The following is a 26,092-nucleotide window of genomic DNA, read 5'->3' on the forward strand; positions in this document are numbered from 1 at the left end:
GGTACTGAGGTCAAGAGAAATAAGCATGGCCGCTTTGTTTAGAGGGTGTCGGAATTTTTGTAAAAGAAGCAATAAACATGTGGAGATCTCATTCGGTATGTTCTTTCTGCATTAATTTTTAATTGACAGTCCAAAGAGATTATAGCACCGCTAATGTTATTGCAAGGAGCGGTTTGGAAATTTACATTATTCATCTGATTTGTTTGTCAGTCTGCAAAATATGTGAACATATTTTAAATATATTTGGACATTTATGTCAAAATATATGAACAGACATTGTACACAAATAAGCAAGTCACTGTTTGCTTTTTAAGCATCAGAAATGTAAGTTGTGCAACGTAGCTTGGGGTTTGGGTGCTCAACTGTAAACTATAAACAATTAAGTGTTATAAATTGTCTTATGAAATTAAAGACATTTGTCACCCTTCTCACTAAATTCAGATAATGGACTTAAGCTTTTGTGTCATAATAAATATGTTTATTTTGAGTTTTCCTCCAAACATCTGGATCTGTAAGGTTTTGAAGGTCTTTAAAATATATTGATATTGATGGTTAAATGAATTGCATATCTTGCAAAGACTTCTTTAATGGTGCTCAATGTGATATTCCATGAATTTGATTGATTAGACCCCTGTTATACTGACATGACATGACGTTACATTGATTTTTAGAGGATTGCTCTCACATAATTACTGATTTATAGACCTATATATGTTAAAAACATCTTCTGTTGTCTTTGTTGGTGCACTCTTTGACTATTATAGCTTTCAGTTTAAGTAGAAAAGATTTTATTTTTAGATTTCTGACTGTTGGTTGCTTTTCAGTGTCCTGTAGGTCAATGGCCTCCAAGACCCCAGTGGGTTTTATTGGACTGGGTAACATGGGAACACCTATGGCTAGAAACTTACTGAAGCATGGATATCCTGTCATTGCTACTGATGTCTTCCCAGAGTCTTGCAAAGAGCTTCAGGATTCAGGAGCGCAGGTATAAGTGTCTGTTTCTCACACAATGCACTCAAAACAAAATAAATCACCATTATCCCATTGTTTGCTTTATGTCTAGACTGTACAGAAAAGTGTATGAGCCTATAGAAATAATTGCCCTGCTTTTCCTCTCAGATCCTGGATTCCCCCGCTGAAGTGGCTGATAAAGCTGACCGCATCATCACCATGCTACCATCCAGCCCCAATGTCATTGAGGTTTACAAAGGTCCCAATGGCATCCTTAAGTATGTCCTCTCAGAATAAACTGTCAGTAGTGTTTTCTCTTAAATCCATACTTGCTTACTTTTAACAGATTGAAGAAAGTGCTGAATTCCTACATTACCAAAATTAATTTTAGTTGTATATAGGAATCTGCACAGCACTTGTCTGGATCATTTATAATGTTTAAGATTAGTCCAAGAATAACGAGTTTCCACTGACGGTATGATTAGTACAAGTCTAGGCTTAATTTAGTAGCTAATTCTTTTAAATCTACCTTAACCCTTGTGCAACCTTATGGACATTTTTGTCCATTTCAGGGTTTTTTTGTTATAAGTGTGCCTTTGTTAATGCCAACTACATGAATTTTGGCTCAGGTGTATATTTTTTTTGGAATTTTAATATTTTACCCTCATTTCCTTCAAAAAAATAAATTTTACCCTCCGTACAAAAAATGACAATTTCAATTTTGAAACCCATTAAAACTGCAATTTTTAACCCAGGGCCATTTGACTATAAAATGATACAATATTTGCAATTAGGCATTCATTCTATCGGCAAGGCTTAAAATTTTACATTTTTACCATTTTTTAATAGATTGTGCCATATTTTCAAATTTGGCATATAAAAGAAATACTCGCTTTATTTGTGTTTTCTGCTTATGCATATTATAGAGTCAATTTGAAAAATAATGCAGCTATAATTGTTGGTAAGGATGTCAGAGTGTAGTTTGCATGTGTTTACTGAAAATTTAAAGTGTAATTAGTTTGAAAGAAATTGTATTGTACTGGCAATCAAAAATCCCACTCCATGAGTCACACCCTTGGCAGGGTCATAGGGCCATGTGAAAACTATGAAAAAGGTCAAAGAAGGTTAATGAGCTTTGAGGTTTTTCTTTTTCTACCAAACACGCATCTTAACCCTTGATTGCACCTTTTCACTTGTTATTGTTTTTGTACTGAGATAAAAGGTACACTTGAATTTGAAGTAGAAGTTCAGAAGCCCCTAAACACATTGTTTTAGTTTTCACCACAAGAAAATACTGATTGTTTAGTCTGGTAGATTTTATACAAAGTTTGAGTTCACACAGGTGTCCTCACAGCCAAACCTATAAATATGTGGTGCTTGAGGGGTTGATCATTTCATTGTTTGCAAGATGAAGAGACGTTACTCAGCAGAGGAAGCTCTGAAGCTAGTGTTGCCCACTGACAGTGAGCACACAGATGCATTAGAAGCCGAGGATGTAAAGAAACCGATTTGTAAAGCATTAAATTTCTGAAAATGAATGAATGTTTAGTGATTATGAATAGAAGAGATGCTGATTAAAAAAAAACAGTCAGTGAAAGTGGAAAAAAATATTAATATATAATATTTCTATGACAGTTTTTTGGCATGGACATTTTTGTTCATTATAGTCCTAAGTGTTCGTTTTTGTAAATAATCTGACACTATATAAAAAATATAAATGCCTCAAAATTAATGTTGTTGTTCTTCATTGACACACCCAAGAATCTAATAAGCAAAAAAAAAAAAAAAAAAAAAAAAATTCTACTTAGCATTTAGTTTAAGAAAATAAACTACTATTTTTAATTTTTGCATAAAAAAAACACCTATGGCATTATGTAAACAAACCAGCATTTAAAGGGTTAAAATTAATGAATGTTTGGTATCTATGGATAGAACAGATGCTGGTTAAAAAAAAATGACATCAGTGAAAGTGGAAAAAAATATTAATAAATCATATTTTTATGATAGTTTTTGGACTTAGAAAAATTTAACTTCTTTTTTTTTTGATGCACAAGGGTTAAATCTGGGAAAATCTGGTCTGTCTAGTCTTAATGTAGAATATGTGCTTGGAGCGGAGGCATGCAAAATGCAGTACTAAAGTAACATTATATGTTACATTATTGGAGTAGTCGTTTATAGACGTTTAAAGTAGTAGTTTATGTTTGCATTTTTTAATGGCTGATGGCTAATATAATGCTGGTACCGTTAAAAGTTTGGGGTCAATACAGTTTTTTTATATATATACTTTTATATAGCAAGCATGCTGACATTTATAACATTTCTATTTGAAATAAATGCTATTCTTTTGAACCTTAATTCTTTTCATCGAAGAACCCTAAAAATGTATTGCAAGTATCATTCCACATAAATATTAAGCAGCACAACTGTTTTCAACATTGATAATAATAAGAAATGTTTCTTTAGCAGCAAATCAGCATATTAGAATGATTTCTGAAGGCTCATGTGATGCAAAAGACTAAAGTAATGATGCTGAAATCACAGGAATAAATTACATTTTAAACTTACATGTTAATGTAAAAACAGTTATTTCAAATTGTAATAACATTTCACAATATTACTGTTTTTACCATATGTTTGATCAAATAAATGCAGCCTTGAAGAGCATAAAAATGAAAAAACATTAAAAAATCTTACTGACAGCAAAAGAGATTAATTCATTTTGCACAGTATTTATTCAAAATATTTGTTTATTATATATTGACAAGTAAATGTTTAGCTCTGACATCAGTTGGAATGCCCACTCAGACACAGTTACTGGCCTGTGAAAAATATAAAAATAGCCAAATATCATCTGATAAATCAGCCTGGGCAGCGTTTCCCAAAAGCATCGTAAGCTTAAGTTGATCGTAGCTCCATTGAAACCAATAGTTTTCCCAGTATTAACGTCTGGAGCTGCACAGCTGAATCATCAGATTAGGTAAGCAAGCAAGAACAATAGCGAAAAATGGCAGATGGAGCAATAATAACTGACGTTATCCATGATATCATGATATTTTTAGTGATATTTGTAAATTGTCTTTATGAATGTTTCGTTAGCATGTTGCTAATGTAGTGTTAAATGTGGTTAAAGTTACCATTGTTTCTTACTGTATTCACGGAGACAAGAGTCGTCGCTATTTTCATTTTTAAACACTTTAAATATTGTGCACAGATCCATACGTTACTGGCTGCCCTTGTCTAATGCCTTTTTTTATAATGTTGGGAACGTGGGCTGGCATATGCAAATATTGGGGGCGTACACCCCGACTGTTACGTAACAGTCGGTGTTATGTTGAGATTCGCCTGTTCTTCTGAGGTCTTTTAAACAAATGAGATTTATATAAGAAGGAGGAAACAATGGAGTTTGAGACTCACATGTCATTTCCATGTACTGAACTCTTTTTTTTTTTTTTTTTTTTTTTTTTTGACTATGCCAAGATAAATTCAATTTTTCATTCGAGGGCACCTTTACAAACATGTTCTTCGGCACCATTAAATAATCCTAAACTTCTTGTCTTTCCAATGATATTTAGCCTTCTTTTTCTTGATTTTTGTCCTCTTCAGGAAAGTAAAAAAAGGCACCCTGCTCATTGACTCCAGCACCATTGACCCAGAAGTGTCAAAGGAGATGGCTGTTGCTGCTGAGAAGATGGGTGCAGTTTTCATGGATGCTCCGGTGTCAGGAGGTATGACCAACCTAAAAACAACCTCTTATTACCATCAACGTAATATTTTATATGACAGTGATTACAGTGTTACGTGTTGTTTAATGATTGAACTGTGTTCTTTGGATTTATTGTAGTCAATAGGTTTACAGATCTGCTGAATGTGTCTAGGTTTGTCTGTTCAATGGCGTCATTTTGGATATTTTTGTTACTCATTTTAATTTCCTATACCTGTGGATGCTTGTTTCTATGGATAATGTTCTACTCTCAGATCAGTTAGCAACACTGAAGTTGAACTGCAGTTGAATTCTGTCATTTAAAAAAAAAAATCATTTTAGTCACTTTTCATGGTCATTTATGTTTGAATTTAGGTTTGTAATTGTTTACCTTAAAACAAGACCAGCCCTATGTCTATACTCCAAAGTATTCTTGAATTACAACCATTTAAGTTTGGGGGGGGGGGGCGGCGCACGCACTTTGTAAGTGGGACAAAACTATACCCAATCAGAAAGTGAGTTGACGGAAAACGGAAGTCTCTACAACTTCATCCAAAAAATGTTTCCACGATTTTTCTTTAAAAAGCAGTCCAAACAATTTTATTGTCATTTCTTCTTGCCATGTGTGTTTACTCTAAAGTCAAGTTTGACCACAAGAGATTTTGCGAGACAGTCGGGACTGGTTGTTTGTGAATGGAATCTGTTAGCGTGTGGTGCGCTGTCCTGGTCACATCATGGCACTCCACACACACTAGAAGCAAAACTGTTAAATCTTTTTTTTTTTTTTTTTTTTTTTTTTTTTTTTTGTGGACTCTTACATTTTTGAAAATCTGATAAGATTTTAAAAATCTTTTAGTGTGAGCCAGCCTTTAGTGTCAGTGTAGCTAAATCAATTTTTGTAGAGTTAATTGAAGAAACCTACAGTTTTCCAGAAACACAAGCACACTCCCGTTATATTATGCAGATTCTCTGGGAAGGCTCTGTGACAGGGCCTTTAATGGCCTGAGCCGTTATGGAGGACAGCGCTGTCAGTAGATTTCACTTTGATGGAGCCGTAATGTTGGCTCTCCCAGTGCCAGGTCCTTTCATGTAGATAAAAGGCCATAAAGAGCTGAGAAACTGCCCTGGACAAGCACATGTTTAAGATGCACAACTTGTGTGAGTGGGGAAACTCCTCGGGCATTAAAGGTTTGGTGGATGTATGTTTACTGATTGGCGTCTGTAGTGCAGACAAGATTTTAAAGAGCCTGTGTGTAGACTAGGCTATAAAAAAGTGAATGGGTGTATGTGTCCAAGCCCTTGGACTACTAGACTGTGATCTAATCCTTCCCTAACATCTTAGCGCTGACGATTTGCCATTTTCCTCAGACTATATCCTCCTTTTGGATGGAAGCCAAATGGTCAGAGATTTTTTTTTTTTTTTTTTTTGCAAAATAAAACAATTATTATGATGCAGAGCAATTCACCCAAAGAGAATTTTTTAAAAAAATATTTACTCAGCCTTTTGTCGTTATTTTTTAAAGAATATTCTAGTCACTCTTTTCCATATAAAAAAGTGAATAAGGTCAAGCAAGCTCAAAGATGACAAAAATAATTAGTCTGTACAAGTCCTGCACCATATTCCAAATCCTTGGAATCCATACAATAGCTTTTTGTGGAGAAAAGACCAAAAATTATTATATTTTTTTACATTTTTTTTAATCAGTTCTAATTATTGTAATTGCATAGATTATCATTTAAAAATCCTCTTTTTGTGTCCCACAGAAATTCATACAAATGAACTGTTTCATTTGGCAAAAAAGCCAAAGTCTTGTCAAAAGCATTTTATAGAGCACATTAAAAGTGCTAACAGATCAAAAATACAACACTAAAAATAGTATGAAGCACTCAGTATTCAAAAAATCTAAACATAGTACACATAAACAATAGATTATGACCTGAACTTTAAGTGAGAATGAATACGTATCAGTAGTGCGGGACAACAAATAGTTTTTATGGCCCGATCAACCTCCACACTTTTATCAGGTCTATGGGGAATATTTATCAGACCACATTAGAAAACACAGCTGCACTAGTACTTATAAACAGAGTGTCCAGAAGGTGGCACTCCAGCCATCATGACGCCATTGTGCCCGTTCACAGCAATCTCCCATCGCCTGTCCTCTCACATAAGGTCTCTGTTGTGGAAAGTAGAATTTGCATGCGTGTGTGAGATCATGTTGTATTTTTTAAAGCTGATTTTCTTTTGATATAATTTTATACTGTTGGTTTTGTGTTCCTCTCTCTGTGCGTCACTAAGGTTTGGCACATCAGACTATGTTTCTCAAATAATACACCCATAAAATGACGAACGAACTCTGTCTCTTTTTCTTTTTCTCTCTCTTTGTCCTCTTTTGCGTAGATTTGTCATAAACTCAAAGGCACAAACCTCACTGTCTGCTGTTGCAGAATTGGACCCACAACAAACCCCCGGCTAACGTCACACGCTGTGAAACGTGGGGTGTGTGGCCATTGCCGCGTCTAACAAGTGCTCGGCTAGTTAACAGTAATTACCCACATTCCTCGGTTTTTGCTGAGATTGCGGCCACACTGTTGCTCACTCTCACTATGAAGCTCACGTGGGAAAACTTTGTCTCTCTGTGCGAGAGAGCATTTGTATCACAGTTTTGTGTGTGGTCGGACTGGGTTAAATCTGTTTATTTTGCATTTTGTAGGGCAGTGTTTGTGCATTGCTCCCACGGTGTCTTAACCTCAAATCAGTGTGGCATAATTTACTAACGTACGTAACTCATAATGTATATTTGTCTAATGTGGTCACTAATGGTGCCATATTTTCATTCAACAGTTAAACTCCCCTTTATTTTCCTTGTCTCAAATTTAGGCCTTTACTGAACGTGTGAAATGATTTTCTTTTCTTCTCTCCTCTCATTTATTATCACTGATCTAACAGCCTGCATGCATGAGCTGTCTCGATGGAACAGCCTTCACCCATCAGGCCCATATGTAGATCAGGGCTTATAAAGGAGAAAATGACAATCTCGGGCTTTCAGATGGTCCTTTCAAAATGCATTACAAGTTTATGTGTTAATGTGTCAAGTGCCTCATGTGACCAAACAGACTTGAAAAGACTACCAGTTTTTACTGTTAAGTGTTTTTTTCATCATTTTCATCAGTTTTCTCAAATTTTCATACGTAGTAAAATGAGTAAATAAATAAAAATTACAAATAATAAAAGATGTTATGTTAAAAATTCTAAATAATAAAGCTGTTAATCAGACAAACTAATGATGATATTTATTTATTTATTTACAGAAATTTTTGGCAGTCCCTATTATTTTTATTATTGTTATAATAAGTTAAAAGAATTATAATATTAAAAATAATTTAAAACATAAAGTATATGTGTGTGTGTTTATTTTTATATATATATATATATATGGCAGTTGGAGTGTGTGTGTATGTATATATATATATATATATATATATATATATATATATATATATATATATATATATATATATATATATATATATATATATATATATATATATTTGAACTTATTATTAATTTTATTATTATTATTATTATTATTATTATTATTATAACAATAATAATAATAGGAACTGCCAAAAATGTAATTGATTTTTGAATTAATTATGTAATGAATTGGCAAACTGCTAAAATATAGAATTTAAAAAAATATATATTTTTTTTAAATAATTTCCAGAATTGTCAGTGCTTTTTATTGAAAGATTATATATATATATATATATATATATATATATATATATATATATATATATATATATATATATATATATATATATATATATATAATATAATATAATATATGAATCTTAGAACAAATATTATACGAGTATATTATTTATGCATGTGTTCCCGCATATGTAGCACATCTTCTTTTTTATTTCTATTTTTAAATATGTGTGAATCCGATAAGAGTTTTCATGTTTCATAGCATTCAGTGTTAATGGAGTCGGTTATGCTGTTAGCTGATAGTATTAATATTACTCACTCATAACGGTAGCTTTGCTATCCTGATGGGACAGCAGATGCCCCTTCACAATAAAAAAAAAAATGTTTTTTTAGATTGACCAGAACCAAGATCACTGGTGAGGTGGGACTCCAGATATGTCCTAATGTAGATCAGCTTTCCCCGTGCCGTTTTTGTGCACTGTGAGTGCACTCATTAATATCTCTGCCCTCTGTTGGCCGGAGCAGAAGGGGGAGGAAGAGACTGGCTGATAGATAGGTGAGTGACAGAGGAATTAGCATAACAAGATCCTCGCTGGGAAGGCCAGGGACTGGGAGACGTGTGTGAAGGGGGTGGTCGTTGTCTGTCCTGAACTCCAGATGGAAACAGACCCATAGCAGCTGTCTAACCGGGACTTTTATAGCTCTGTGTGTGTTTGTGTTATATTGTTGAGTCTGATTGAGCCGGAAAGAATGGTCAGATAATACAATATCAAATGATTTTAAAACTTTAAGTCTTTTAATGTCTGTATATTTTGATAGCTACACGAAGAAGTGAATTAAAAACTGTCTGTCATTTTCTGGTGTCATCTGGTATGCACTTATGCCCCCTGTCGAGGAACTGTCATTCAAAACCCCCCTCTCCCACTTTAAACAGTCACTATGGATCACAGAAGTGTGTGTGTGTGTGTGTGTGTGTGTGTGTGTGTGTGTGTGTGTGTGTGTAAAAGATGAGTGTTATTAAGCAGCTTTTAAGTCCTCAATTATAGATATTTTTAAAATGCTGATGATGGTACTATTAGAGGAGAATGTGTGAAGGGCCGCTAATCAGCATCCTTAGCCGATACACTGATAGGTCCTGGCCTGGTAGAGCATTGATTCCAGATCATTCTTCACTTGTTGTCCACACTCTAAGGGACCAAGCGGTTGCGTGCAGAGGATGTGGGTGACGATGACGGTGATTAAAGTCCCGCTTATCTGAATGATAAAGATAATCCAATAGCTAACTCTGTATGTGCAAGACTCTCTTGTGACCGTGTGAAGGTTTACTTTTTTGTGTGGTGGCTTGTAAACTCTTTTGCCTCTGTGATCCTGTCAGTATGCCACATAAGGGCTGCTGGCATAGAAACTATTAATCCATGTGAAGTTCTTGTGTGTGTTTTTTTTTATATACAAAAGAAGTGTATTAAGTTTTCTTGGTGCTTTAATTTGTCTGAGAAAATATCTCCTCTTGGTTGTAATTATAAGGTTTAGCCACATGAAGCTAGTAAATATGTTTGTTCCTGTTACGCTAGTAGTGTTCCCACTGCATCAAAAACCAAAAAATGCTAAAAAGTTTCTTGCGTGTATGACTTTCTTTCTTTCTTCTGTGAAACACAACAGAAGATCGTCAAGTCAATGTTATTTGTACAGAAATTCAGGATGTTAATGTTTATAATATCTTCATGCCTTAGTCACGTTCAGCAGATTAGAGCTGGACAATAATATTAAGAGCGAGCAAGCTGTTGATATTCTATATAGTATGTATCGTCCTATGTGAGTAACTGTATGCATGCTGAAAAATTGGACATACTTATATATATATATATATATATATATATACATACATACATACATACATACAGACATACAGACATACAGACATACAGACAGTACTGTGCAAAAGTCTTAGGCACGTCAGTATTTTCACCCCTCCAAAAAAGGTTTTAAGCCATTTATTTATATCTTTTGCTGTAGTGTGTCAATAGGAAATATCCGTTCACATTTCCAAACATTCATTTTGCCATTAATTGTAATAATCCAGTGCGATTTTTGAATACACAAGGAGTCTGACAACAGCCGGTGCTCCACACAGTTATCTGATCTCACCATCATCAAATCCGTCTGTGATTACGTGAAGAAACAGATGAAACTGAGACGAACTAAATCCAGGAGAACTGTGGCCGTGTCTTTAAGATGCTTGAAGAAACCTGCCTGCAAAGATACAGTACTGTGAAGAGTTTTAGGCACTTGTGTAAAAATGCTGTAAAGTGAGGATGTTTTTAAAAAATGCCTAAGACTTTTGCACAGTACTGTGTATATACACACACACACACGCACACGCACACACACACGCACACATACATAAATACATACATACACACACACATACATACATACATACATACATAGATGCATACAAAGACAGAGCACTCATATTACTTATGAATATGAGAAAGCACAGCGAGCAATTTGGCAGAAGTCCTGCCTTCGAAATAAACTAATCACCAATTGGTAAAGTCATCGCATCACTCCAGCTGCCGTTAGAAGCTCCAGATGCTGTAGAAACAGTGTCCTGTGACGTGCACTGTGGACTAAACATGCGCATTGACTTCTTCAGTCTGAAAAATAAGCTTTTTTAATGCTATTTGAGCAAAAGAAACAACATTTATGGGACAGTTAATGTTAGACTTTGTTGCTGATTTGAAATATGTTGTTTAATTGTGAGTTTGGCAAGCAGTTTTTGAGATTTCAAGATTTCCCCATTTAAATAGATCAGTCTTGGATGGCTGAAATAGCTACCTGGAGGTGTTTCAAATAAGGCCGCTTAGTGAACAGACTTTCCTTGAAAGGGACTTTGTTTTAACGGAGTATCTATTTACACTAAGTGCAAATAGCGTCCCTTGTTGGCAAACGCTATTTACACTAGCTCCGCCCACCAGTGTCTGGTTGGGCCACTCAAGTTTTAAAAAAGACGCATGGAATTCAACTTCTTCAGTGGTGCAGCAGTAGAGAGTAAGGCTTGCAGACCTAGCTTTTAACACAATCGAAGCGGGTTCAAATTCGCCTTTTTCTGAGCTCGCATTTATTTTCAATAAAAATGAAATAATGTTCTAAAAGTGGAAATAAACTGCAAACGAGTGTCTAATAATATTAAGTGTTTATTGGGTAGGGTTAGGGGAAGGTGTAGGCAGGGTTTTTATTCTCCCAATAAGGCAGCATCCATTTAATAATTTTAAAAAATATAATCATTTACACTCTATGGATATTATTGCATCCTGTTCATGTACAAAAATACTGCGGTGCAAGTAGTATCTGCCAATATAAAGTATAGATAACGTCTAATTACTTTTTACTCTTATTGCAAAGAACTGACACTTTTACATGGTATATACAGAATCTATCGCTATTTTTACCTAATGTAAATAGCATATCACTAAGAATATGCTGCTATTGTCACTAAGTGTAAATAGCATCTATCACTATTTGCAATTACTGCAAATAGCTGCTGCATTGTTTTAAATGGTTAGTTCACCCAAACATTCTGTCATCATTTACTCACCCTCATGTTGTTCCAAACCCATAAGATTTTCATTCATCTTCAGAACACAAATAAAGATATTTTTAATAAAATCTGAAAGATATCTGACTCTTCACTGACAGTCTACACAATTACCACTTTGACGCTTCAAAAAGTTCATAAAGAAGTTGTAAAAGTAATCCATATGAATTGAGCGGTTTATAGTACAAATTTTCTGAAGAGACACAATCACTTTATATGATGAACTGATTGAATTTAGGCTTTTATTCACATAAACATTCATCAGCTCACACATCAGTTAAGGTAAATGGAAGCTCAAGCATGTTTGCTTGATATCAAAGTACCAATGAGGTTCATTCTCATGTTTTACACAGCATTTTTGAGCTTCCACAAGAACCAATAAGGCTTGTTCTTGCCTGTCAAGCCACTATGGTTGAGCTTCTGTTTATGTTCGCTGATCAATGTTTATATGTTAATAAAAGCCTAAATTCAATCTGTTCATCACAGAAAGCGATCGTGTCTCTTCAGAAAATTTGGACTAAACCTCTCAATTCATATGGATTAGTTTTACGATCTTTATGAACGTTTTGAAGCATCAAAGTGGTTGTTGCGTAGATTGTCAATGGAGGGACAGATATCTATCAGATTTCATTAAAAATATCTTGTGTTCTAAAGATAAACTAAAGTCTTACGGGTTTGGAACGACATGAGGGTGATATATATATATATATATATATATATATATATATATATAATATTCAATATAATTATTATATTGTAATATATAATCACCAAATGATACTGAGATATATAATGACAACATTTTGGGCCGAATTGTGCAGCCTTACAAGCTAGCACAGCAATCCCAATTTTTATTATATTTCCCAAACCCATTGTGTCAGTTTTATTTATTTATTTATTTTACAGTATTGTTTTGGAACTCATTGGCTTTCATTATATGGACAAAAACAGCTGAAACATTCTTCAAAATATCTTCTTTTGTGTTCCACACAAGAAAGTCATATAATTTTGGAACAACATGAGGGAGAGTAAAATACTTTTTACTTTTCAATTTTTTACTAAATTGATTTTTAATTTTAAACAGTGCAGCATGAGAAAATCTAAACTGGCTTCTCAAAAGTATCAGTTTAAGTGGCATGAGGACTGTTTGCATTTATAGGTCTGATTATCCAATATGGACAAATATAGCTTTGATCGTAAAACTGAATGAATCATTGACATCCTCTGATATAGCGTCTATTTTATCGAGGTTTGCCTAATGTTTTTACAGCAGTGTTTCTGGTATTGGAAACACAATAAGAACGGTTCCTAGAATGTTCTCTCGAGATCTCTTTAATGCCCTGCCAGCGCAGTCATTTAGTGAGACAATCACTTTCGAATCCCTATTGTCTGTTTGCAATCAATGCTGGTCTTTTTACAGTCAAAAAGAAAAAGTTATTGATCAGCTCAGGAGGCTAGCTGATAGATCGGAAAAAAGGACAAGTGTGTTTGTTTATGTATGTCTGGTGGGGTGGGCTGGAAAAAGAAATGATTTCGTAATTTAGAGTCTTTATTACTTTCAGCAGTTTGTTGAAAGATGACAAGAGGTTGCATGGGGTTTTTATTTGCACACAATAAAGGCTCTGAGATCTACAGTTTCATTGAGGTAGTTCAACGTCTCGCTCTGCCTGGGAAAAGAGGCTCATATCCACAAATGTAATTTAATGTAACTGTGCCACTAATGAAATGTTTTGGTGATTTAAGAAGTACTTAAAGCATTAAGTGGCCTTTTTTGAACATTTAAGATGCTGAAAAGAGAGTTTGTGGTACCTAACACCACAAACAACTGCGTAGATCTCCGTCAGTGTTCACGTTAATGTGTTTTTTGTTTGTTTGTTTGTTTGTTTGTTTTTGTTTGTTTTTTGTAGACTTGGTCTTTTAAAGTCCAATGTAGATTTGACTTAATACTTGTTTGAGTATTTTGGCTAACTGCTACTAATAGGAAATACCAAGTTAGTCAGTTTAACACATTTTACCATTTTAAGCGTTTATTTTCAACAGTTTATTTTGCAATGCAAAGCTAATTATGCTTTATTTTCCCTCTTTTTAAATGGCTGGATAAATGCACAAATGCAATAAAAATGTCATCAAAATAAATATAGATTTTTATTGACATTGTACTATGTTGCTTAATGTCTCAATATGAAACTAACATTGTCTGAGACAAATGCATAGTTTCAATTACATAGTTTAGTGGAAATTATACAAAAATAACTGACAGCAGAATGCTGCAGTTGACCAATCAGAATCAAGTATTTCAAAGAGCCACGTAATAAACTACAATACGTTCCTCCTTTAGTGTGATGTTTGTATTTTTGTACTCTGTCTGCATTTGCATATTGTTTTTGCATTGACTTTTCATTTATTATCATTAGCATTGTAAATATGCTAATGTAATGTCTTTATTTTATATGATAAACCAGTTTAATTTCAATAATGTGCAAATGTTTAAAGGTAAAACTGCATATTAATGCTTGTTTATAGATAAACAAAGTACACAAGTACCCACACATTTAGTCTTCGAGATGCTATGTAGCGTAAGGGAAATGACAGACACGCTGAGCTAATGAGAGAATTATTGATGACGGATAAGTACGGCAAAAATCAATACAGGGCAAGTCATAAAGTCTCTCTTTTCCTTTCTCTCTCACTCTCTTTCTTTATCTCCATTTCACTCTATATATCTGGCATCAGCTCTTTTCTCTTGGTCTTTAATAATTAACTTCAACATTATTAGCTTCTCAGTATCAACAGCCTATTCATTAGTGTTGACACACACACAACCAGACCACTCATCTCAAAGCACTGCATGCTTTTTTCCCAGATCACATTGTATCCAGTGTTTGATATAAATTAGAATAAATTGGATTGTTTTGTGTGTTTATTTATGTGTGTATTTAGGGATTTTAGTGCAGCAGATGAGGTTGTTGTGTTAAAAAAGGCCAATTTTATTGCTTTAATTGCATTCTAATCGGGCAAATCCCTGGACACACATATCTATGTCAGCAGCATTAAAAGCACCCCTCCCATGTAGAACATGGCACGCTTTAACGTGATTGGCCACGCTTGGTCTTCTTAAGGCGTGGCGCTTAATTGAACATGATAAAGTGTAAAGTTAATTACCCCTTAGAGCTGTCACTCATACCCCAGGGGGCGTGTTCACTTAGGGGGAGGAGTGTCGCTTTAGGCACAGCTGTCATACGCAAGTGTATGTGTTTGTGGGGAGGAGGACAATGGGTCCTTGTCCTCAGAGAGTTGTGAAGGATGATTTGGACAATCGGCTTTTAAAGGCAAACACTCAAATGTTGTCCCGCTGGTGCCAGACAGCTTATTAATACCCTCCTCTGCCCCAAAACACACACACACACACAAACACACACAATGTTGACTGAATCCTGACCTCCTTAAGTTAAATTAGCAGGTTACATTTGATTTTTTTTTTTTTTTTTTTTTTTTTTTTATATATATAATAAGTGTACAAAGTAAATGATGATTACATCATTAAAAAAAATCTTTGGACATATAACATGTCAGTACTATTTTTGTTGTTGTTGTTGTTTTTGTTTTTGTTTTTCTATTTTTGTTGCATGTTGATGAGTGCCATGATTTTCTTAGAAGTACTTTGGAGTACCATGTAAATACCATTTTATATGAATAGGGTATTTATTTATTTATTGTGTTTATTTTATTTTAGTACCTTGACAAAACCATCGTGAAGCCATCATCATAATGGTACCACCACAGCACTGTATTAACTGACAATCATTGATTCTGAGCATTTCATTTTGAGCATTCATTTTGTAATGATTTTCAAAAGCATGACTGTGTTCTGTCCAGGTGTTGGTGCAGCTAGTCTGGCTAAACTCACCTTCATGGTGGGTGGAGTCGAGGAGGAATATAATGCTGCCCAGGAGCTTCTCACCTGTATGGGAGCAAAAGTAGTGTACTGTGGCCAAGTGGGAAGTGGACAGGTAAATATACGCAAACATCAATGTCCTTTAGCCTGTAATCAATTAATGTAGTACAGTGAGGGTGACATCAACTGTACTTGAAAGAATATGTCACATACATGTCAAAAAAACAAGCACAGTAAAAAAAAAAAAACATTTTCTTGCTATCTTCTGAACTGCCAAAGACAGTGTGTTTTTATGTCAAATGGCATTAAAGGTTGGGTAGCAGCCAAAGCAGAGTCTGCAAAGCGTCACAAAGCACATAACTTTACAATAATAGTGAATATAAACAAGTTAGAGCTCTGACTTATAGGCTACCACCTGACTGCTGCAGATTCATTTCGGCGTTGATAGTGTCAAACCGAAATGATTGCGATGATTGGACAAACATTTTTTTGTTTTAGGACTTCCACAGAAGATATATGTACATTGCCTACCCTACCTTTAATACTTACTGTTGTCTATTAATGGGATGAATTATCTCCCAAGAGATCCATATCATATTCTGTATTTTTATGTCCATTTTTACTACCCTTTGCAACTACATAATGAAACAATCAGTTAAGATTAAAGGGTTAGTTCATGCAAAAATGAAAATCCTGTCATTAATTACTCACCCTCATGTCGTTCCACACCCGTAAGACCTTCGTTCATCTTCGGAACACAAATTAAGATATTTTCGATGAAATCCGAGAGGTAGATGACTCGTCCATAGACAGCAATATAATCAACACATTCAAGGTCCAGAAAGATACTAAAGACATCGTTAAAACAGTCGACGTGACCGCAGTGGTTCAACCTTAATTTTATGAATCGCCGAGAATGCTTTTTGTGCGCAAAAACAAAACAAAAATGAAAACTTTATTCAACAATATCTTCCATGTTTTTATCCTGACACGGGTGGCGCAGTACGCACAGTGAAGGTTTCTGTGTTTATATCCAAATGGCGGCTCAGTATTGGCCAAAACTGCACAAGCGAGCAGCACGACGCATGCGCGTGATGCTGACGCAGGAGCTGGCCAATAATGAGTTGCTGTTCTGATGTAGAACCTGGAAGCACTGAATGTAAACAACGTATAGGGAATGACACAGAAGAGAAGATATTGTTGAATAAAGTAGTTATTTTTGTTTTGTTTTTGCACACAAAAAGTATTCTCGTTGTTTTGAACCACTGCAGTCACGCTGACTGTTTTAACGATGTCTTCAGTACCTTTCTGGACCTTGAAAGTGTTGATTATGTTGCTGTCTGTACCTCTCGGATTTCGTCAAAAACATTTTTTTTTTTTTGTTCCGAAGATGAACGAAGGTCTTACAGGTGTGGAATGACATGAAAGCGAGTAATTAATGACAGCATCTACTGTATCCTGTGTCAAGTTTATGTAAATCCATTAGCAGTGTTGCGTGTAATGCATTACAAGTAACACATGTTAGTTACGTAATCACTAATCAGATTACTTTTTCAAGTAACTGGTAAAGTGATGCATTACTTTTAAATTTACAACAAAATATCTGAGTTACTTTGTCAAATAATTAATGCGAGTTTGTTTTCACTTTTATTGACTGACACCACTCCTGTCCCCATGTTGAGAGAAATTGGGAGTAAGGTACAGAGGCGTTTTGTGCGCTGTGTAAATATGATGGCTATTGTAGTTCTAGACTAAATGTGAGTTTAGCCCAGGTGTAACGTAAAACTAACTTAAGACATTTCTTTCCATTAACTTAGTATTGTAATTAGTTACTTTTTTAGGGAGTAATGCAATATTGTAATGCATTACTTTTAAAAGTAACTTTCCCCAACACTGCCCATTAGGAGTGTTAGACAATGCGAATGGTTTGTGTTGATTTGTGTTATGTCAAAGATGTTGCAGCTTTCATAGTATCTTGATATGATATTATAATTATCGTTTAATGAATGCAATAAAAAAAAACTATGTGGAGATACATAGTATTAGTCTCCCCATGTGTTAATTGGTGCGTAACAAATTTCTAATGCAATGTCAATAAAAGACCAAAGGTTATTACAAAGCCTTTAAAATAAATGACTTATGTGGCTGAACTGATGTTTTGCAATTTTCTCTTTCAGGCAGCAAAAATCTGCAACAACATGCTGTTAGCAATTGGCATGATTGGTACAGCAGAGACCATGAACCTCGGAATTAGGTGAAGATGTTTGTGTGTGTGTGTGTGTGTGTGTGTGTGTGTGTGTGTGTGTGTGTGTGTGTGTGTGTGAGAGAGAGAGAGAGAGAGAGAGAGAGAGAGAGAGAGAGAGAGAGAGAGAGAGAGAGAGAGAGAGAGAGAGAGGGAGGGTGCTGTCTAGCTCAAAAAAAATAAGAAAAAAGTTGTAAAAGTAGTTCATATGTAGTAGTTCTCTGCTCTAGTTTTAAGCTGCTTTAAACTGCCACACGATAGCTTTGTATAAGAAACAGAATGAAATTTAAAGGGGTCATGCCAAGACTCCTTTATTTAAATAAGGAACCTTTTACCGTGATGTTCACTTATAATGTTTGTAACATTTTTATGCACAAAAAAATACATTTACGCAAAAAAGAAATATTTTCTTTTTTTATTTTGACCCTCTGTCTGAATCGCTCAATTTTAGTGCTGCGGCTTCTTTAAGTCTTCTTGCCATCCGCTCTCAAATCTCATTTGCTTTCATTTAAATTCGGTTTGCCACGTTTGACAACACCGATGACAGGCACCATTGTCTGTTGTAACAGATCGCCATGCATATTGTTTTAAGCTTAAAGAATTTATTCTCAGTTTATTGCATTTAAAATACATTCTTTAACAATGTGTAGGCAATATCTTTCTTTTTATTAGTACTGACTAGTGCAGAACATGATTTTTTTTTTTTTTTTTTTTAAATGTATTATAGTAAGAAGAGGGTAAAATTATATAAGAAGATATTGGTAGTCAGTGTTGCTTGCATATACAGCTCAATAGGTTGGACTCAACAGATTCCCTTGTATATGAGATATCTAGTCATATTCACTTGAGTGCAGTCTTAAAATCTAGCACACACCAAGTGATGTTATCCCTCTTCTTAGGGATATCAGGAGGGTATGGGCATCTGCACACTCATATGCACTTATGCAGACTCATTTAGATGCCTTGGGTTCCTGGCTGTCATAAATCTCCCATGCTGCACTACAGCCTGTCATCTCATGCAGCAAACTGCACACAGAGAATGCAAAGATGATGAATGTTTGACTGAGATATTATGATTTTGTTTTTCCACCGGAAAGCAAAGGGATGCACAGGAGGCATAATTAATCTCTCACTATTGAAAATTAATATTTTTTCCACCTTTCATGTAGTATCTTTTCTTCTTTCTGGTTTTACCTTAATTTTACAATACTAAAATTACAATACTAGAGTTTGTGTAAAAAAAATAATATATATATATATATATATATATATCATTTGTTAATAGAAATACAGCTGTTCATTGTTAGTTCAAGTTAGCTCAGGTCCACTGAATAACATTTTAAAAATACAACTTTTGATTTCAATAATGACTTAGTAAATGTTGAAGTTAACATTACTAAGATTAATTAAAAAAGTATTTTTCATTGTTAGTTCATGTTAACTTAATCTAGTTAACAACTAATTAATGTTAACACATGGAACCTTATTGTAAAATATTACCCAATTGGGTCAATAATTGAAAAGTGTTTACTGCAATTAGTTCAATATTAAAATCGGATTATGTCAGAATCCCCCCCAAAACATGTGATTTGCCTCAAATGCTTTAAAAGAGTAATGGGACACCAAATTGTACCCTCTTTGTAGAAAAAAGGCCTTTTACTTAATTTTTTCTCCTCAACGAGCACTGGGTGTCTCTAGTCATGCGTGATGTTTCGTTTGGAAAAGAAGTGTCCCCAAATGACCGTTATCTCCCCTCTCGCACGTTCTCTCTCCATCTATCTTCACTTATGCATGCATATGCTGCTGTCTACACTTTAAGAACAGTAGCTACAATGGAGAATGAACCCTATTTTTAATGACGCCACATACACACTGAATTGAGAGGCTTTGAAAGTTCATCCACTACACAAACGCCCTCACACACACACAGCCTGTGTACAGATGTTTAAAAAGATAATTGACATTTGGTAATAAACTCGTTTGTTGCCTCTTAAAGACATTAATAAAATTGTGGCCTGTGTGTGTTTGCTTATAAGACTATGTGTTTATAATCTTGAGAGCATCAGGGTTTGATGAAGATGAAATGAGAACAAGAAGCATAGTGTATAAACATAAGTCTTTAACAAAATGGGGCCCCTTTCTAATGCAGTGATCAAACATCAAACGCCTCTAGTTTATTTCCTCTTTTCCGTATTCTTAAACTGTAATTTACTCATCCTGTTTAACCAGGCTCTCACATCTGTTTTCCTTTCCCTCGCTGCCATGGTATTAACCTGTACACACTTCACACTCAGTTTCATCTGCCAAATTTTCACAAGTGTCTTTTGAAAGTGTAATAATATCCATAGGAGCAGAATGAGTGCCATACAATGTGACGTTTAGCATTTTAACCGTGAAGGCGCTTTCCCTTCACGCACGCACACTCGTTTCTCGTGCAGAGAGAGTGATTTGTGTTGTAGCAGAGAAGCCAGGTTGCAGTTGAGGCGGTAACCTTTTCAGTCACTGACCCAGAACGTATGTGTGTGTGAGCGTGTGTGTGTATGAGTGTGAGCTGGGGGAAGGAGGGGGACGATGTTGAACATATGTCACCGGTTGTCCCCAAGAGACTGAGAGACACAGACATAAAGGGAAAGAGAGAGAGAACAGGAGATTGATACGAGGTCAGTCAGTGGGCTGTTTACAGACATTAAAACCCCCCAAAACAACTGTCAAATGACAACATAGCTCACTCACATTATTGAGATTAAAATTTCCAAAACTGTCTGTAAAAACAGACAGTGTGGGACGGACGGACAGAATAATAGAAAGGGGAAAGAAATAGACTTTTTATGTACAGCTGTGTGTCCTTGTATCTTAATTATTGCATAGACTTATAAAAGCCTTGGTGCGTGTGAGTGTGTATATGAAGGCGCGGCCCCCTGAATGAGAGACAGGTGGAGTTACTGTATAACTGCCCTTAAACACTCATCATAGTTTAATAGACATAAGAAAGCTAAAAAGCGCACTTTACTGTCTCACCACCGCTGCCGCTCCGGCGTGAGTGTGCACGCACACGCGTGTGTGTCGAGTTGCTCTTGATGTGGTCATATTTATGTTCTTGTTAAAGCAAGAGACGGCAGCTCTTTGCCCAGTTACACATCATCCGCAGATTTCCCTCTTTTTTCCCTCTTCTCTTCATCATCCTTTTCTTTCAAAATGGCTTTTGTCAACTGCCACCCATTTTTTTGTCTCGGTAAACAGTCTGCGGTTTGACAGGTTTGGGTCAATATTGTGATACTACTTTTTTCTATCTATTACTTTATTAAAAAATACATGAAAAGTTAGTTTCATGTACTATTGTAGTTTTACTGTCTTAAAATGTATTTTTATTATTTTGTGGGGTATAAAGTCGAAAATGGCACAGTGAGACAACTGTGAGACAACTGTCCTCATCGTTCCTTGCATGATGAAGAAAATTTGACAAAATATTTTGATTATTTCTTAGAAAATAAAATATTTCTAACATTTTAAAATGTATTAACTGCTTATTATTATTATTATTATTATTTGAATAATACTTAGAACTTACTTAGAAAACCTCTATATATAGAGGCTATATATAATTTGACCTTTTCGTCACAAGCCAAGGTTAGTTCATGTTGAGTGACTCCCCAAAAACTCTGTGTGTGTGTTTTATATATTTTTTTTTTGTATAAAATTCAAATATTCAGAAAAAAAAAAAAAAATTTTAAAAGTGTTTCATAATCTATTCATGATATTTAATTGTTGGCTTTAACATAATATTTATAATGTATGTAATATTTGTATAATATTTGTGATTAGATCAAAACTATATTTTAAATGGTTTAAAAGTTAAAAAATAAAACATGAATACAAAGAGAGCATGAATATATCTAAGAACTTGGCACATGTATTTTTCCTCAATCTTCCAGCTTTTTTCTTAATATCATAGAGACTTGAGGGGGAACTCTTTTGACATAGCCAGTAAACAAGCACCTAACAATGCCCTAGGAACCACATACTAAGCCCTGGCAACCACACACTTATCATGATGACAACTGCTTTCTTTAGGAAATGTCACACATAGTTGTATTTGCTGTCTGTCTGTTTCTTTCCTTATTATACAATGTTATTTAGGTGCACAATCATCTGTAAAGCAGCAAGGCCCATTTCACTCAGATCTACTTTAAATGCAGGACTGAAATCACCACGGTTACTCTTATAGGGGGACAGATTGGTGGGGGTGAGTTAATAAGACAGCTGCTTGTGTCAGAGTTTTATTACCCCTGCATTTGTGTGGGGGACAACAAGCGAGAGAGTGGAAAATGATGAACTGCAGCTCCTGTTAAATATCAATACTGTATTATCCAGGCCCACATTCCACTTAAGGATGATCTGGTCCTGAACCTAAAGGTCAGTGGTCTGTCTGACCCCTGTCCTTTGACCTTTCTCTCTCTCTCTCTCTCTCTCTCTCTCTCTCTCTCTCTCTCTCTCTCTCTCTCTCTCTCTCTCTCTTTCTTTCGATCAGACTGGGTTTGGATCCAAAGCTGCTGGCGAAGATTCTGAACATGAGCTCAGGGCGATGTTGGTCCAGTGACACATATAACCCTGTCCCAGGTGTCATGGAAGGAGTGCCATCTGCAAACAACTACCAGGGAGGCTTTGGCACGACATTAATGGCTAAAGTAAGTGAAGGCTTTTTTTTTTCTTTTAATATATATACATATACCTATATACATATATACGTATACATACACTGTATTTCCCCATTTTAAAATACCAGTTAATGAAACAAAACATTTACAAAACAATATAAACTATAAAATTAAATGTATTTAATTTTCCATCAATACATAACATATACTTTACATTTAACAAAATTCAGAACAGAATGAAAAATACAAGTATAAAGCATAAATAGACCACAGCTAAAACTACTAGCCTAACTAATATAAATTTAAAACATCATTAAAGACAAGTAACAGTACTTTTCAGATAGTGACATTGAAAAAAAAAACAAGTGTAAAATAACACTAGATAGTCTTTACTGTATGAATTAAACATAGATTAATCCTTATTAAAGTTACAAAGTTAAGTCATGAGCAGTGAGAGATTTCTCTTTTCTTTGTCCTTTTTTGTTTGATTGAAATTAAATCAGACAGTAGGAGAAATAGTAGGCTGCTGTCACTTTAAGACCTGGTGCATGGGTCCAGTATACTGATACTGTACACATGCTTTGTCTTTCTCAACTGTTAAAGTTCATTCAAGCCATAACCGACCATGTTTACTAGGATGCTCGCAGAGACGGGCATTTTTTTTGACATAATTTTTGTGTGAATACGTTCAAGTGCAAGAAGACATGAGACAGAGCTCTTTTCAGTATTTGCACGCTGTCTGAGATGCTGCTTTGGATGTGTGCACGCACATTAAACTTCCCGCATAGCCCGTGAGTAACGAATTGAGTTCCCTTTTGTGTCTTCTTGTACTTGAATATTTAAATTGGCAAGGCTTACAGTTTTGTGATGATGCAGTGCTGGCCCATTAACAGTCCCGAGTGTTGTTCACTTTTGTTCACCTTCATGTTCTCACAATATTGCATTGTTGCAATTTTTAAACATGTTACTAGCCAACTGGCGATTGACACCATTTCATATACCAGCCAACACTGATTTTTACTCGTATTTGGCGCTTAGCAAGTATTAATTTTAGGCCCTATATATATGTGTATAAATGTAGTGTGTGTGTATATATATAATTTTTTTTTTTTTTTTTTTTTTTTTTTTTACAAACGAAAATAACAATGTTATGTTCACAGGATCTTGGTTTTGCTCAGAACGCCGCGACCAGTACCCGGACCCCAGTTCCTCTTGGTTCTTTGGCACACCAGATCTACCGCGCCATGTGTGCTGGTGGCTATTCTAACAAAGACTTTTCCTCCGTTTTCCAGTTCTTACGAGAGGAGGGGGTACAGTAGGTCTGTGTAATCTGGTTCAAGTGGATGTGACCCAGACTCTGTGTGGGTTAAAATGGACATTATGATAAGCCAGTTATGTATTGATATGCATGTGTGTCTGTTTTGAAAGGGATGTTGTATGTTGAAGCTAATGTGAGTGTGAGTGTGGCGTTGAGAGTCTGATAACTCTGTTAGGTTGTAGCCTGATGTTGACATTTAAAACTTTGCAGAACCATTTGTAACTAGTTCTTTATGACCGGTTCAAACTGTTACACAAATACCTAAGCTTGCTTACATCACACATTTACCTTGCATTTGTTTACAATCATTTGTTTTCATTTCATTGTACTTCGACCCAGTTTTGAGCCAAAATTGATTTAGGTCCTGATCAGAAGCTGCTAAAATGCTTAAGGATCCGACATACCTCATCCATGCCAGTTTTGCTTAAACTGAATCTAAACTGTGAAAAAAGTTACAGAAAAGTAGGATGTCCCTCATTTTTTCTGTAGTTTGCACACTACACATTACAACTGACCTCTGTTTTACACAAATAGTTTATATATTTTTGCCTGACCATCGTTTCTCTCATTTCTTTTCCACTAAACAAAAGGCTTTAAGCCACCCTGGTGTGTATGTGTGTGTATATATATGTTTATATATATATATATATCTGTAAAGGTGCTGTATTGAGAATGAGCAGTGTTAATTCTCTCTGATTTATAGAGGTCCTGTTGAGACTTGCATTAAGAAGAGACAGATGCCATCTGTGCACTCGCCCATGTCCTCTATGCAAAAATGTTCTTCATATTTTGTCCTCAATAAAGAAGCTAATTGAGTTATTAACTGACATCTCTTTAAGATGAAGGTTATTATATCTGCATCATCAAACAGATTTTCAACAATAATGAATTAAACTTTTTCTGCCATTGGTCTGGAAAACACATTGTCCCGCCCCAAACTCACACTATTGGTTGCACTAATGTGGCTTTGTTGGGCTGGTCGAAATGGTCAAATAAAAAGAACAAAGTTTTGATAGCATTGCAGTGTTTATGGGTTGGTTTTTGATGAAATCAGCCTACAAATGGCTTATTTATAGGTGTCTCTGCAATTTAATCTGAGAGTATTTTAACATTCAAACATTACCTTTATGCTGTCTCTCTGATATAATGCTATTTATAACTGTCTCCTGTATATGAACATTTAATAAGGCTGCGTTTGTTTTTGATGTCTGTTTAACTGAAGGGTGTGTATCGATTAGGTAAGGACAAGGGACTTGACATCACTTTCAGGTTTAGATGATAGCACAAGTTAGCTATAACGAGAAAATCAAAGATTTACGGGTGTACATGTAAGAATTATGACTGTTTATAGCTTATGATGTTTACAAAAGGTGAAGTAATGTTTGAAGTAACAGTACAAATGAATTAGTCCCCTCACTGCCCTCTGACTTCCTGTCCTGATGTTGGTCCTCCGAAGTCTGCGGCTTGCCTGACTTTTCCATTGTTCTGCCCACGTGCTCACATGCACTCATGCTCTACAAATGATGCCCTTATTTCCAACATCACAATCAAAAAGCCAACAAAACAAGGCATCACCCGTGGGCTCTTTCTTTAATGGTGTTTTTGGTCTTTCGTTCTTGTGTTTTTATTATTTCGGCAGTGCTGTTTGTGTCTGTAGACCGCCTCAGACAGGCCAGCCCAGTCTGAACTAGTGCAGAGGTCGTTAAAACCGCTCTTATCCTCCACTTTTAATTGTACGACTTAATTTTATGACCAATGCTCGTGATGTGCAGTTATGTGGCTGTAGTCTCAGACAGTCCTACACACTATAAGTGCACTAATTGTTTAACTGAGACTGCCGGTTGTTAACTGGGAGCTTAAAGACTGTAGCTGGATAAGAGTGTGTTAAACTGAAAATACAGACATTATAGCTTTACTATATGCTGAGTTTTAGTCAAAAGTGATTGATAATTTATTGATTTTTTTTATTATTATTATTCATTTTGTTTAAATAGGAGCAATAGACCTCTGGTTTG

At 35.2% G+C, this 26,092-nt stretch overlaps 1 protein-coding gene across 1 annotated transcript; it reads left to right on the top strand.

Moving 5' to 3' along the window:
• On the top strand, positions 1-24,991 carry hibadha (3-hydroxyisobutyrate dehydrogenase a). Its single transcript, XM_067411497.1, has 8 exons — positions 1-95; positions 825-985; positions 1,120-1,229; positions 4,555-4,676; positions 15,844-15,977; positions 18,040-18,116; positions 22,633-22,789; positions 23,920-24,991. The coding sequence occupies exons 1-8, from the start codon at positions 26-28 to the stop codon at positions 24,076-24,078; spliced, it is 990 nt and encodes a 329-aa protein (XP_067267598.1). The 5' UTR covers positions 1-25; the 3' UTR covers positions 24,079-24,991.
• Positions 24,992-26,092: the final 1,101 nt, after the last annotated feature.

Source organism: Chanodichthys erythropterus, chromosome 15 (genome assembly GCF_024489055.1).
Source record: "Chanodichthys erythropterus isolate Z2021 chromosome 15, ASM2448905v1, whole genome shotgun sequence".
Lineage (NCBI taxonomy): Eukaryota > Metazoa > Chordata > Actinopteri > Cypriniformes > Xenocyprididae > Chanodichthys > Chanodichthys erythropterus.